Here is a 15,338-nt window from a genome sequence, read left to right on the forward strand (position 1 = left end):
AGATCCCACATGCTGTGGAGCGGCTGGGCCCGTGAGCCATGGCTGCTGAGCCTGCGCGTCCGGAGCCTGTGCTCTGCAACGGGAGAGGCCACAACAGTCAGAGGCCCGTGTACTGCAAAAAAAAAAAAAAAGCAGAGGGACATTTCCCCTTATCTGTTGGTGCCTAGACAGCATCACACTGTACCACAGACACACTGGAGAAGTGGGGCTGAAATCAAAACAAGCAAGAGATGAAAACCCTAGAGGGAGTAGTGAACTGTCACTGAGAATCTGTGATCTCCTTCCCCCTGTGGGCACTTGTGATTCTGTGCACAGCCAGAATCTGCAAAGTCCGGTATGGTCCCTGGCAGAAGGTTGCAGCTGAGGAGAAGAAAAAGTTAGGTATTGATGTAGGTGAGTGGCTGATATTAAGGAAAAATGATGGTGTGTTGCTTCCAAGATTAGGTCATAGAAAGAATCAAAGTCGTCTCTTCCTCTCTCTCCTTGTCACTTATTCTGCAGGAAGCCAGCTGCCACATCATGAGGACGCTTACACAGTCCTCTGGAGAGATCCATGTGGTGAGGAACTGAGGCCTACTTCCAGAAGCAAATAAGGAACTAAGTCTCCTGCCAACAACCAAGTGAGTTGCAAGCCATCCTCCAGACCCAGTTAACTACCTTGCAAGCAGATCTTCTAGATCCAGTTTAAGCCACAGATGACTGCAGCCCTGGCTAAAAGCTTCACAGCACCCTCCTGAGAAACCCCAAGCCAGAACCACCCCATTAAGCTGCTTCTATTTCTGGCTGCAGAAACTGTATGAGATAATGCTTATTGATGCTTCAAGCTGATAAATTTTGGGGTAATTTACTACATAGTAATAGATTAGTAATACAATAACCCAGCCTAATCCATGGTGCTAGAAGTATTTGTTGTAAGCAAGCATGCCTTGTGAAGCCCCTGTCAAGCTGAGAGGTATCACAGTGACGTCTTCAAGGGTCATACGGCAGCAGAGAGCTAGTTACTGGTCAAATAGTAGTTTCTAGGCATGCTACTGCATTCATTCTAGAACTGGGAGCCTGAATTGAACTCATCCTGAACTGAGTACCATTAGACCCACCAAGCAATAATGTTGGGCAGGTAAAGCAACAATCCATTTCATGATGGAAATGGTATATGTTGGCTCAGATTTAAGATGGCTCATAAACTGCCTAAGCAGTATTAATTTTTAATTAGATTGCAGTAAATTGAGGATGCGATATTGTAATCTCCAGGTTAACCACTAAAAGAATAGAAAAAGAATGTGTAGTCTGATATTTTATTTTATTTTATAAATTTATTTATTTTTGGCTGAGTTGGGTCTTTGTTGATGCGTGTGGGCCTTCTCTAGTTGTGGTGAGCAGGGGCTACTCTTTGTTGCAGTGCACGGGCTTCTCATTGCAGTGGCTTCTCTTGTTGCGGAGGATGGGCTCTAGGCGCGCGGGCTTCAGTAGTTGTGGCACACAGGCTTCAGTAGTTGTGGCATGCAGGCTCAGTAGTTGTGGCTCGCGGGCTCTAGCGCGCAGGCTCAGTAGTTGTGGCGCACGGGCTTGGTTGCTCCGTGGCATGTGGGATCTTCCTGAACCAGGGATCAAAACCGTGTCCCCTGCATTGGCAGGCAGATTCTCAACCACTGCGCCACCAGGAAAGCCCTGATATTTTATTTTTAATCCCACAGTTACTGAAAAGGATGAACAATTTATTCCAATTACAAACATATGGCTAACAAATTTTACTTAATATCCTTTTTAGAGAACTAATGGAAATATATCTCATCTGTATGAAGAAAAAGATTTGCTTTAAAATGCACTCCTCAATACTAGGCACTTTTTGTTCAAGAAAGAAGGGCTACTAGTGGCCATGATTGGAAAACATTATATTAAATACCATTTGCAGAAAAGCACACAACAGAAGATACGATCCTTACTTAAGTAATCTAAAACTCTACCAAAATTGAACACACAGTTGAGAGGGTGTTTTTAATTAAGTTCTTAGTTTTAAACAACAAAGACCCATTCAAATAGGCTCAAGTGAAAGCACATTTATTTCAGGATCCATCAGATGATCTTATAGCTAAGAAACAGAAAACACTGATACATAGGTTAGTGGAGGGTGGTGGTTTCAAGCTGAGGCTCTGGAATCAGACACATCTAGCTTAGCTCTTCCACTTACCAGTTATGTTACTTGGACAAGTTAGTTAATCTCTAGGCTTTGATTTCCTCTTATTTAAAATAATAATAATAGTTACTTCATAGAGTCTCAAGGATTAAGTTAGATCATGTATGTAACAGGTAAAGTGGCTTTCTCAAAGCAAGTGCTCAATACATGTCGGCTGTTAGAGGTGACCCTTGAACAACTTGGGTTTGAACTACTCGGGTCCACTCACGTGCAGATTTTTAAAAATAAATATGTAGCACAGTACTACACGCTCCACAGCTGGTTGAATCCACAGATGTGAAACTGACAATATGGAGGACTGATTGGGAAGTTATACTTGGATATCGAGGAGAGTCCTAACCTCTGCGTTGTTAAAGAGCATTTGTGCCCCTTAGGAACTATACCTACCATCATAGACCGAATGTTTGTGTCCCCTCAACATTTTTACATTGAAATCTAATTCCCAATGTAATAGTACTTGGAGGTAAGGTCTTGGGGAGGTAATAAGGTCATGAGGGTGGAATCTCATGAATGGGATTAGCACGCTTCTAAGGGGCCAGAGAGCTAGCCTGCCTTTTCTGACATATGAGGACACAGCAAGGTGGCCCTCTGTAAACCAGGAATAGGACACTCACCAAGAACTTGACCATGCTGGTACCCAGATCTCGAACTTCCAGCCTCCAGAACTGTGAGAAATAAATGTTTCCCGTTTCAACAACCCTAATCTACGGTAATTTGTTTTAGCAGCTCAAACTAGGACACCTGGTCTGTTAGGGTTCTTCAGAGGAACAGAATCAATTGGGTGCATGCATATATAGAGAGAGCAAGTTATTTTAAGGAATTGCCTCATGGCATTGTGGAGGCTGGCAAGTCCAAAATTTGTAGGGCAGGCTGGTGTAGACTTGAAATTTAGGTATGATATGATGTTTCAGTTTTGAGTCCCAAATCCACAGAGCAGGCATTTGTCTACTGGAGCTTATTTTTGTCTGTAGTTGTTGGTGCTTCCATGTTGCTGGCTTCTTCCGCCTCAAATCTGCTATATATGAGGCAAAAAAAAAGCCCAGAGAAAAAAACAAAGGGTCATTGCCTGGATCCTGAGGGGCCTAGCCAATCTGCCCTCTTCTGATTGTTTTATATATAATGTTTAGGGTTTTTAGTTTCACTTCGTACAAGGAATAAGGAAAAGTATGTCTACTCCATCTTCCCAGAAGCAGAAGTGTTCAGATTTTTTTTTTTTTTTAAATGTAGTTGAATTTGTTTCCTTTTGTGGCTTCTGAGTTTAGTGTCACATTTAGGAAGATCTTCTTCATGCCAAAGTCATTAAGAATTTTTTCATGGTTTCTTCTGAAATTGATAATTTTTTCCACATTTAAATCTTGTCCATTTGGAATCATCTTGCGGTTAGGTAGGTTTATGTGAGTTGATGAACTAGCGCTATAGCTACATTGCCCTGAATTGATCAGTTACACAGCTACCCGATTTATTCTAGACAAATTAAGATCACCATTTAAAAAGATGCCTTTATTGATTTATAAAACTAGAACTTAGTCCTTAAAGGCCATAGAAACTAGGCTAAGAGCCACCTTTTGGCGGGGGTGGGGGCAGAATCTCCTGTTTATCTGCTAAAGTAATTATTATGAGAAGAAATTTGCTTTTTCTGAAATTAAGATCTTGCTTTTCATCTATGCAAATGATGCTTTAATATCATCTTAATTTACATAAGCATGCATTAATCTCTATACAATTTCAAGCAAATAGGAGGTTTTCCAAAATAAACATCAGTAAAGAGGTGCAAAAACACCTTGTACTGAGCTTCTTTTCCAACCAAAATAACTATAATCCAATCCAAAACTTGATGTGCCTTTGTACTTTTTCTAAGAGCATATAAATCTCAAAAATTTTAATTTATGTGCCTTCATTTTCCTTTGTTATATTTACACATATTTAACTTTTGAAATTTGATCCCATTTGTTTTCTAGTTGTCACAAGATGTATTACTGATTCTTTGTTTCTGATTTATAGAAAGCCAGATGAGAAATTTGCTCATGTAACCAAACCCCATAAACCCAGTGCGGAGCCCAGTGGACTCAACATTTTCCCCTCCTTTCATCCCTCTCTTGTCTGTGTCCGCTCAGTGGCTACATTCTCTCAGGTACCTCTACATGTCAGCTCTAGCAGCTCTGGAACTGAATCCCTGTAATTTATAATTGTCCCAAGGGAGAAACAAACAAACAAACATCCTCCCTCTTTGGCTTCAGGAATGTAAAATTTCTGAAAAGTATCCTTATTGGCCTAGTTGTAAACCATGAGAACTGGAAGACATCTACCTCCCGCTCAAGAAGGGGAATGATTTGCTTCAGAAGCAGGGGAGATGATCCTGAGAAGATAAAAACACTGCAAGAACATCTACTTTAAGAATTTCTATTAAGTTTAATATCCAATAATATTAAAACTCAAGTAAACTCATATACATCATGATGACTAAAATCACTCATCTTTTTAAGAGCCTAGGGATTATCTACCACATCCTGTAAAATAATGGCTTGTCTTCAGAGCTCTATTATTATCTTACATCTGCAGAGAAACTACAGTGATGGTAACATATTAAGAGTGTACAATGTTGTAGTCAAAACTGCAGACCTTGTTGAGTTCCAGTTCTGTAATTTTGGATACATTAGTAGACCTCTTTAGACTTTAACCTCCTTATCTGTGTTATGGGGATAAAAATAAAGTCTACTTCATGGGGTTGTTGTGAATATTAAACAAGATAACTTCAGGGATACAGTAACTTTCAGTGGTAGCTATTATTACCACCTATTGGATCAAAAAGCAGAATCCAATTTCCTAATAAACCCACTGGCTAATTTAATATTCTATTACATCTGCTCTAAGTATAAGACATATTGGAATAGTAAGGCTATTCTTATCCTTTAGGTCTATTTTTGTTTGAGAAAAGTTTCTTGATGGCATATTGAAAAACAAAAAAACGGGTAACACCTGTTTTGATGGTGTTACAATGGAAACATCTATTTTTGGTTATTTATGACAAAGGAAGGGAGTATAATGAGAACCAACCTCATTTCTCTTAAACCCCTCTTCTGACCACCCCTTTCTTGAAATACATCCATGGAAATTTTGATATTGACATGGCTTATATCTAAAGTTCTCTTTGTCCAATTGGAAAGTTACTATTAATGCCAGTTGTAGCTGTGTTAAGAGTTCTGATTCATATTAGCATTCATTTCAATGAAGGGAAAATTACCTCTACGTTGCCTCATCTCTTGACTTTCCTATTCCCTTCTGCTGTTTCATAACCTTCCATGCTATCCAAAGACAGGGACCATGATAATACCACACACCCAGAAAATAATTAGAATCAGGGAACTCAGGTTAAAAAACATACTTGTGGAAGAGGAAGGCCTGGGAGGACTATTTTTCTGGTCAAAGATAAATGTTTATCAGTGCGTAGATTGAGGTACCTTGATGAGTGAAGGGAGTCTCGTCATGATTGACAAGTTCAGGTAAAATCTGCCTGTAGAATTCCTACCCACTTAACACTTAACTGTGATTTACTCACATGAAGTCTTCCTAGAGCAGCATGGTACAGAGTGTGCAGAAGATGTATGTGCTGGCACTGGGAGAAAAGTAACTGAGTGTAAGGAAGAGGAAAAGCAGCAAGACAGAAAAATCTAATCAGTGAAGTGAGGTGAGAATTCTAGTCATTTTGATTTGTAATTGTGAATATTAAAATAATTATACTGTGTTCTCCAGTATTTGCTAAGTTTCCTAAAATATTTTAAGTTCTCTAGTATTTCTTTAATATTTGCCACCCTCGACAGCAAAACACTATGAAACAAGATGTGAGGTGGCTATATCAGCAGGCACAATTTATTTTACAAATCAACACAAGAAACTTTGAAACACAGCACTATCTTCAGATCTCATACTCTAGCTTTATTTAAATACTCAGACACTAAAAACTGATGCCAGGACAGTCTATAAGTGACAGTTACAAATCAGTTTGTGGACAGGAAGAGCCACATGAAAAGCTTACAGGAAGGTAAAAGCCTTTCAAGTGGAAGATGGCACATGAGTTAGTTTTATAATTGTGGACACAGTATGTTTAGCCTTTGTTTAATTGACAGTTTCGTCAGACATCTTTTTAAATGCACATGCTGAGATAACTGTGGCTATGCCTTAGTTCCTCCTGGGGGATTTGACATTTCTGAAGGTACAAAGACTGTAGATAAAACACCACTGCAGGAACTATATAAAGTTCAGGCTGCTCAGGATAAATTCTATAGAAAAACTACAATTAGCTGAACTATGGCAAAGATCCTTTAACATGTAGCTTTTCTTCATTTCATTGCATCTTTTTTTTTTAACATCTTTATTGGAGTATAATTGCTTTACGATGATGTGTTAGTTTCTGCTTTATAACAAAGTGAATCAGCTCTACATATATCCCGATATCTTCATTGCACCTTAATAAGTAGAACTTCACTATTGTAAATGCTATTTATATGCATTTTATTTACATATGTTATGATTCTTTTAACTACCCATCTCTATGGCTATAAAATTTTTCTTTCCTGAAAATCTCCTCTTTCCTACAACTGTTCTGCTTGCCTCTTTGTTCCCTAAAACCTATATTTCTTCTTTAAAAGGAGATTTATTTTCCTTTGAGAACAACTGCTGGGAGGCCTGCCTCAGGGAATAGAAATGTTTCTCCTATATTTTGGAAAAAAATTTTTCTCCCTAGGAATATGTGACCAATTATTGAACAGAATCAGTAGGAAATTAGGGCTTGGTAGACAGAGCTTTGCTGGAGAGCACGTATTCTATGAAAAGTGGAATCCTGCCACAGTGCCATGCAGGTGTGGAGGCAAGGAGGACAGTCTCGTGAGTTTTCCAGCTGCCTGCCAGGGTGAGGACTGTCCACACTGGCACTTGCTCCGGCTCTTACTCCTCGGACTGCTGTGGACCTACAGGAGCATCCTGTAAGCATTCCAGCCCAGCATCACTCTGAAGAGATTCTCTCTCCCCTTCCACAGAATCTTTAGGATTGCAGTCGTCCTGGGAGATTCCTGTTTCAGCCTCCGGCTGCTCTTCATTAACACAGTTAGAATTGACATTAAGTTTGCCATCTGATAAAAAGAAAAAAAGTGAGTCATTTTGTTCCTGCCGTGTGCTGGACACTCTTCTAAGTACTTTACGTGTATCCAATCATTTAATCCTCGTAACAACCATGAGGCCAAGTGTTATCTCTATTATGATTTCTCACAAATGGAGAAACTGAGAAGAGAGGGTTTGTTAACTTGCTCATAGTTGCACCACTAGGAAAAGAACAGAACTGGCATCTGAACTCAGGCCTTGAAATCAGGATTGCTGACTGGCAAAATCCACACTCGAATACAGTTTTGCCATGAGTTAGCTTGACGTGCTTGGTTAGGTAACTGCCCGTACAAGGCTGTTTCCTTATCCATAAAGTGGGGCATAATAGAGCCTATCCTACATTTGTGGAGAATAAAGGTGTAGAATGGTGTGTGATACGGGCTGATGTCTAACAACCAGGAGTTCCCATTCTACTGACTGTCCTCCCATATGGCTTCTCTAGTACCTGTCAACATAAAGGATATACAAGTTTGGTTCAGAAAACAGGAGAACGCACAGCAGTCAGAAAGTCTGACTATTCTCTTAACAATTTATTTCTAAAAATTTAATTTTGTATGAATTCAGCTTTGTACCAATCATCCGTTCCCACTAGTAGTGTTTCTCCACCAGGTGGTAAAGTGGACACAGTCCCTTGAGGGGTGGAGATGGACGTGCTTAGTGTTAGAATCACCTGGGCAGTGTTTTCAAACTATCACTCCCCAGAATGTGCTATATATCCTCTGGGTAGTGTGGGCGGTTCTCTTCTCCAATATATGAATCATTGCTCAAGCAACTCACTGTTCCTGATGAAAATGAGTCATATACTTCAGGAGGGAGGGAGAGGAAAAATAATATGGAACTCACTGCCCTCACACTTGTAGAAATTTAATTTGTTCAAGTTAATTTGTAATTTATAGATTTACTCTGTAATTTCACCTGAAGTTTCATAGTTAAGAAATTTAAAGGCTTCCGACCTTAACATTTTTGGGTAGCCATTAGGGGAAATTTAATTATTTTCATATTCAAAGACCTTAAAATCCTTTGTGAACAAAATATAAGTAACAACTCGTTAAGAGTGCATGGTTCCAGGGCAGTCTCATAAGTCATAACATAGAATGTGGAATAAATGATATTCCTCAGAATCTTTTTTTTAAATTTAATTAAATTTATTTATTTTGGGCTGCATTGGGTCGTTGTTGCTGTGTGCGGGCCTTCTCTAGTTGTGGTGAGTGGGGGCTACTCTTCGTTGCAGTGTGAGGGCTTCTCATTGCAGTGGCTTCTCTTGTTGTGGAGCACAGGCTCTAGGCGCGCGGGCTCAGTAGTTGTGGCACACGGGCTCAGTAGTTGTGGCTCGTGGGCTCTAGAGCACAGGCTCAGTAGTTGTGGCCCACGGGCTTAGTTGCTCCGCGGCATGTGGGACCTTCCCGGACCAGGGTACGAACACGTGTCCCCTGCACTGGCAGGCAGATTCCTAACCACTGCGCCACCTGGGAAGTCCCATCCTCAGAATTTTATGTCTTTCATTTTCTAGTGATAGCTAGGCTGACTACAGTCTTGTACATTATTCCAGGGACTCAAAACAGGGATACATTTAAGCGTGATCCTTATGTTGGTTAACCCCAAGCTTCCTTGGTCCCCTGAGAAGACTCAGTTCCTGTGTGTCCTGTGTTAATATCATTGATCCTTCCTTTCCCCACTGACCAACAGTATGATCTTGGTTTTTATACACTTACGGTTCTCCTCTTCACTCTTTTCTTTGGCAGCCTCCAACTGTTGCTTCTCATAAATGTCCTTGAGACTCTTACAGATTTTCTTATGTGCAAACCAATGTGTTTTCTGGCAGGTTTGATCGCAATATATTACCTGAAGGCAATTGTACGTTTATTTTCAAGAGGTGTAATCGCATAATTTTTCAATTATGACATTCAACCAAGTACTGTGCTGTAAAAACGTTAACTTTTCTATGCTTTATTTTAAAGGACCTCCTGCTGGTCCAAGGAGGATGAGAAACACATGGAACACAAGTGCCCCAGCCAACCCCAGACATGAGAGAAAAAATAAATGATTGTTGTTTTAAGTAAAATATTTTAGAGTGTTTTTACATGTGGCAATAGTTAATCAATATAGATGGTCACATTTAATTCTCACAACTCTAGCCCGATTTCACACATAAGGAAACTGAGGCTCAGAGAAGTAAGTAATTAAAGGAAATGAAACTGGAGAAGTAGGTTATAGCAGAATACGATAGGTTACAGAAGAATATGCTGAAGAATTTCAACCTTAAAAAACAAGAGGAAATTAACATAATCTATAGGGTAAAGTGAATGTATAGACGCATGCATGTGGGTGACATTTGTATGTGAGAAGAAGAACCCATTCAGATATGCCCTTTATAAAGATAATTCTGACAGAAATGGGTAGTAATCCAGAAAGCTTAAAGATTGGTGACAGTCAGAAAGGAGTTGTAGTTTTACAAGGAAGAGTTGATGAAGAGATTGTAGTTAAAGTCAACATCAGAAGATTTAAGACTGCATATTTAGAACTGTTCCATTGTAGGTTCTCATATCTGCACCAGTCTCAGTCCCCTATGTAAAATTTTTCTCTTGTTTTCTTATATTGATTCATTCATTCATATTCTTTCCTTTTTGGGGATAGTCAGCATAGAAGTTGGGCAGCCTGGGAGTTTGACAGAAGGTAGAGAGGGCACAGAACTACATTTATCCTGTAGTTCTCTTCCAAAACTATTTTAAAATATTAGATGCAATACTTTATATCTAATGGATTAGAATTTATTAGAAAACAGACATCAACTATTATATTTACAGAATATTAAAACTGAATTATCAATTTGGATGAAATGTAAACCAGATGTCAATGAACTGAAAAGAACTTCATTCTTACCATTTTGCACACTGAGCATCTTTTACTTGCTCCTTTTTCTCCACAGGTGGTGCAAAATTCAACATCCACGAAACCCACCTGACCAGTGATGGCTTGGGTAAGTACCGAGAATGCAGTGGGATCAGAACCCTACAGTGGGTTAGAAGAGGAGGAAAAAAACCTCTGAAATCACCATTGAAAGACTACAGAGAAGACATGTCAAGAACAAGAGACAAAATTATTAAGGCGAGAGACTGCACAGACTATGACAAAATGATAGATGCCTTTCTGAGTACGCCTTTTTCTATACAAAGTACATGGCAGGTAAGTCATGTATCCAAATATTCAGAGAGAAAAAAACTGGCCTTATTCTAGAATAAAAGTATTTTTTCAATTAGGATTATTCAGTAAGCACACAAAGATTTCAGATATATGACAATGAGCTCAGAGTGGAATTTCCTTCTGAGAATTAAGACAATATACATATTTTGAGGGACAATTTATAGGGCACATCACAAATGTTTATCTTAATTCTTAAAAGTTTAGTGCAATTTAAATGTTTTAAAGACTTTAAACTATTTACTTGATGCTGGTCTGCAATTCTAATAGTTAAAAATTATCATCTTTATTACTGAAATGTTCCAAACTCTTAAAATTAAAAAGACATAGATGTGATTGCATTAGGGTATTAAGAAAGACCAAAAATATGAAAATTATCATATGGCTACTGAAAATCAGAATGGCTTGCTGAAGAGGATTTATGAAATTTTTTTACATGGGAAATTATAAGGGCAAATATTTATCTGCCTGGGATAATGCTATTAAGACCTATTTGAATGTTTATCAGCCTAGCATAATACTATTAAGACCTATTTAGAGCAATTACAGGGTATCCAGCTGTCTTACCTACTCAAAACAGTTGTTTCTGAGTTTTTCCAATTTGCTTCTTTATTCCCAACTAAAGTTTTGCCAATTTTCATAATTTAAATTTTCATTTGCATTTGCCTTTTCTTCCTAAGTTTATTTGTTTTAATATTATCTTATCAATTGTACACAACAGAGCTTTACAAATACCACCGTGGAACATTGTTTTACACTGTACTCATTTTGAAAACCGCCTTACTTCTCCTGAAAACAAATGATGAGTGAGTTTCCTTTCACATTCAAGGGCTGAGAATTCTCTTTTGGAATGAAGATAGTATAACAGTGAGAAAAAAATAGTGAAATAAAACCTCAGATACTAGATATAAGTTAATAATTTCATAAGGAATGAATGTCTATGGCAGTTGTGCTCAGAAGAGAACTTGTTAAAAATTCAGATTGATCTATACTTTCTAAATTAGAATCTCTAAGGATGTGGTCCATGTACCTGCATTATTACAGGTAATTCTGAAACATACTAAAAGTTTGAGAATTACTGGTACTTAAATGTTACAATGAACACTTATTAATCTATAAAATTATTCTGCCTTAAAAGTAGAGTATTTGATCAGACAACAGTCTGGCCCACAGAGTATGATATATTCAACAGATTTTACAACAATTACATTTTTTTTTTTTTTTGTAAAAGTGACTGAGGCATGTTCAAAATCTCCCCCACAATAGGACTTTTGTGGGAGTCAGAAAGCAATGACATTCTCACAGATGTAACCGGAGGTAAAACTAAAGGATTTTTTGCTAGAAGTATGTCTGTTAATGTGAACTATTGCTTCAGAAAAAAATTGACGGTACAGTAGAGTAACCACATGAAATCTTTCTTGTCACAGTTGAATGACAAGAATTCTTTCTTGCTGTGCAAAATCTTGTCATCTACTTTGTTAAATAAGAATCTGTTTAGGCACCAGAGCTCCACCTATAGAAGATATTCAGCCTAAAAACGAACAGGATGCTTTATTCAATGTATCCTATAAAATCAGAGACATTAGCTAGCCTTCCAGATGTTAAAATACACACTGTCAATTGAGAAAGCAAAATATCTTTAACAGTTATCATCTGTTACAATGCTGGAGCAGCATTTCTTAAGTGTAGCCATGCCTCACACTTCCTGCTGAATTCTGTCACAGGTGGAAGCCAGAGTTCCACAGTAGGCAGAGGGAATCAAAACCCCTCCATGAGGGCCCAGGCATCAGCACTGTCAGAAAGTACCATAGGGGACCCTCGTGGCAGCCAGCCATGAGAACCACCGTGTCACGGGACAAGCTTAACACTGCTTCAGAGGCTTTTGAACTTGCAGGATACCGGAAGCCATTAGGCAGTAAACAGTGGCTATCTGGGACACTCACAACCACAAGCATTGCAGATAAATAAAGTTTTCCAGAGAGCAGAATATGTAACTCTTAAAGAACAAAAATGTTTAAAGAGAGAAATTTTTCTAAATTGCATTAAATAAATACTATCTTTTTATTGATGGCTCAGATCACTAGGATAAATATCAATCACACACCATACACTCTAACTACATTATTTTATGATACAGGGTTAAAATGGATTGTTGAGCCTTACACTGACCTGCTTTGTCTTTTTAAAAAATACTCCAGGCTGCTAGTTTTACTTTTTCTGTTTTCTCCCTTGAAGGTACAATGTCAGCTACACTTGTTAGTGCTGGAAATATCCCACAGCAGCCACTATTAATTGCTTCTCTGATAGCCATTCCCCCAACTCCTTACTAACAGAAACAATTTTGTCAGAGCAGCAGTGTTCAGACCAGCCAAAAGCATTTCCCCAGAATACCCATTTCTCCAAAATACTCACTTCCACCTGTGCCACTAAGAGCACAGGTCAGCATGCGTTTCAGGGAGAGCTTATGTTTTCCAGCTACAGACCAATTTCCTTTGCTTGTCTGCCTAGGACAGGAATGTGAGCTTGGAGGAAGAGCATGAGATGCCTTGCAACTCTGAGGTCATAAGCATGTGTATGATAATCTGTATGGCTAAAGAATATCGGGTGGAAAAATAGGAAAGTGTTTGGGTCCCCAGTCCACTTCTGAGCTACTGTACCAGATCTGGTCTGCCTGCCTTTGGGCTTCTGAGCATATGAGAATAAATAAACCCTTATCTGTTTAATTCATAGTTGGCTGGAGTTTGATATGCACAGCCAAAACACATTCATAATTGATACACCACCCTCATAATTTGCTAACTTTAATCTTCCAAAAGCTTAAACACCAAATAGCCAAGCATATTAAAGAGCAAGGGGAAAGAATCTCTATGTGAAATCATGGAGAGCTCTCAGGAATAAATCAGTGCATGAACTTCATGAGATCATCTTGTCTGCTTAGGTCTTTCTTCTTCCATGGTTCTGAGTCGGTTAAGTCAATGTATAAAGGAACACCTGGAACCCATTTTTAGTCCTGATTTTTCAGACTGAGAATGATATAACAGCCTAGAGAAGGCAGAGAAGAACCAACATTGCCAGATGGAGGGAGGAAACCAGGCATGGGAATAGTGTCAGGATCAGTTTCTTGCCTAATAGACAAAGGCTGATAAAGGATTTGGTTGAAATGCATAAAGCATAACTGGTGTAGATAAGGTAAACTGAAAGCTATTCAAAATAGGGAAGGCAGGGAGTGTCTTTCATACTACTTAAATAAATATATGACAAAAGGGCAGTAAATAATTTAAAGAATAGATAATAAAGTTAAAATTTACTTCCCATAACTGGCAAGTATAAATAGATTTTTTTTTAACGTATGGAAAATTTATAAGATCAGAGGCATTAAGGTAGAACATAAGAAGCTGGGACATCCTTTGAGATTGTTTAGCAGGACACACAATGAGCCTTCTCATGACTTATCCTCTCACATCCCCTGACAGGAAACCATCAATGCAGACATTCAATTCTTACTTTCATCTAGTATGGGATTTTGTACTGGTTTTTCACACACTACACCTGAACAAGTGTGGATCTATATTACATAGTGGATGTGTACCCACCGTTAAGGTTTCACAGAGGCATTAAAAATGTACGTATCCACTGTAACTATCTATATTCTGACATAAGGATATACTGTTTATTAAACCATGAACCATATAAATGGAAGAAGAGGATTGAGAGAGGGGAAATGGATAAACAGAAACAGTGTTAACAGGCAAACCTATCTCCATGTTCGCTTCTGAAATTTTTCTAAAATAATAAAGAATTAAGTCTTTATCAAATAAATAAGTAATGCTAAAGAGAACATGAATTTAATTGTACAAAATACGGTGATTAGGTCTTACTGATAGAGTTAACTTAGTTGCGAAGAGCCTTACAATTTCAACAGGAGCAATGCTTCGCACCAGCTGCTGGAGGAGTGTAGCTTCACAGTAAGGAAATTTTCTGATACTTTCTCTAATGATCTTTTCTTGATATATTGGAAAGCCATCAGAAGGTCGGCCTTTTAACAAGCTGAAAGATATTTTTTAAAAAGTAACTAGAGTTACTTTTTAAAGGAGTTGAATTACTAAGCATTTCCTCCCAGCTGAACCCATGAACTTTGAGTAGTTTCTTCTTTGCAGCGTAAGATTTTCATTGGGTCTTCACATCATGAGGATAGACTCAATTCAGATTGCTGCTCTACCTGCACATTAGGCTAGGCCTTATGAGGTTTAGGGGCTCAGAGATGTATTTATAAAAGTAACCCCTGACATAAAACATACAAACACTGTTATCAGATTAGCTAGTTACTTATTACCATGTCAGTTATTTGTACAAAGAATGAAAACTCTCATTGAGTCACACCCTTCTGACTTAGTTCTCTTTTCTTAGTAAAACTATCGGAGAATTTGACCCCCAGGGGTCAGAGAACAAGGGTAACACACAGCTCTCCCGGGTACAGAAACAGAGATACATTGAGCGCCACTGTGAATCCAGAGCAGCAATTATGGCATAAGCACTCCTATCCTCAAATTTGGACTTGGGCTGCTTTCTAGCTGTATGATTTTACACATGATATTTAACATCTCCAAACTTCAGATTTCTCACCTATAATTGGGGATAACAAAAGCACTGTTGTAAAGAGTACAGAATGGAATAATCAATTTAGTTATGAGTGCCCCTTGTTTCTTACAGATGAAATGTGATCTCAACATTAACATCTGCTGCTAAAATGTTTAATTTTTAAATCCATAATGCGATCTCATATAATGGAACA

At 38.4% G+C, this 15,338-nt stretch overlaps 1 protein-coding gene across 1 annotated transcript in view; it reads right to left on the reverse strand.

Moving 5' to 3' along the window:
* Positions 1 to 6,106: 6,106 nt before the first annotated feature.
* Positions 6,107 to 15,338, reverse strand: part of ANKMY2 (ankyrin repeat and MYND domain containing 2) — a 35,199-nt gene continuing 25,967 nt past the window's right edge. Inside the window, exons 7-10 of the mRNA XM_022587498.3 lie at positions 14,458 to 14,593; positions 10,229 to 10,357; positions 9,061 to 9,190; positions 6,107 to 7,320 (exon numbers count right to left, since the gene is read on the reverse strand). Coding sequence (XP_022443206.1) covers positions 7,136 to 7,320; positions 9,061 to 9,190; positions 10,229 to 10,357; positions 14,458 to 14,593 — 580 coding nt within the window. The 3' untranslated portion in view covers positions 6,107 to 7,135. The remainder of the gene's footprint in view (positions 7,321 to 9,060; positions 9,191 to 10,228; positions 10,358 to 14,457; positions 14,594 to 15,338) is intronic.

The sequence above is a fragment of the Delphinapterus leucas genome, chromosome 9, assembly GCF_059928025.1.
Source record: "Delphinapterus leucas isolate spDelLeu-1000000601 "Yukka" chromosome 9, BTC_Dleu_Yukka2, whole genome shotgun sequence".
NCBI classification, from domain to species: domain Eukaryota; kingdom Metazoa; phylum Chordata; class Mammalia; order Artiodactyla; family Monodontidae; genus Delphinapterus; species Delphinapterus leucas.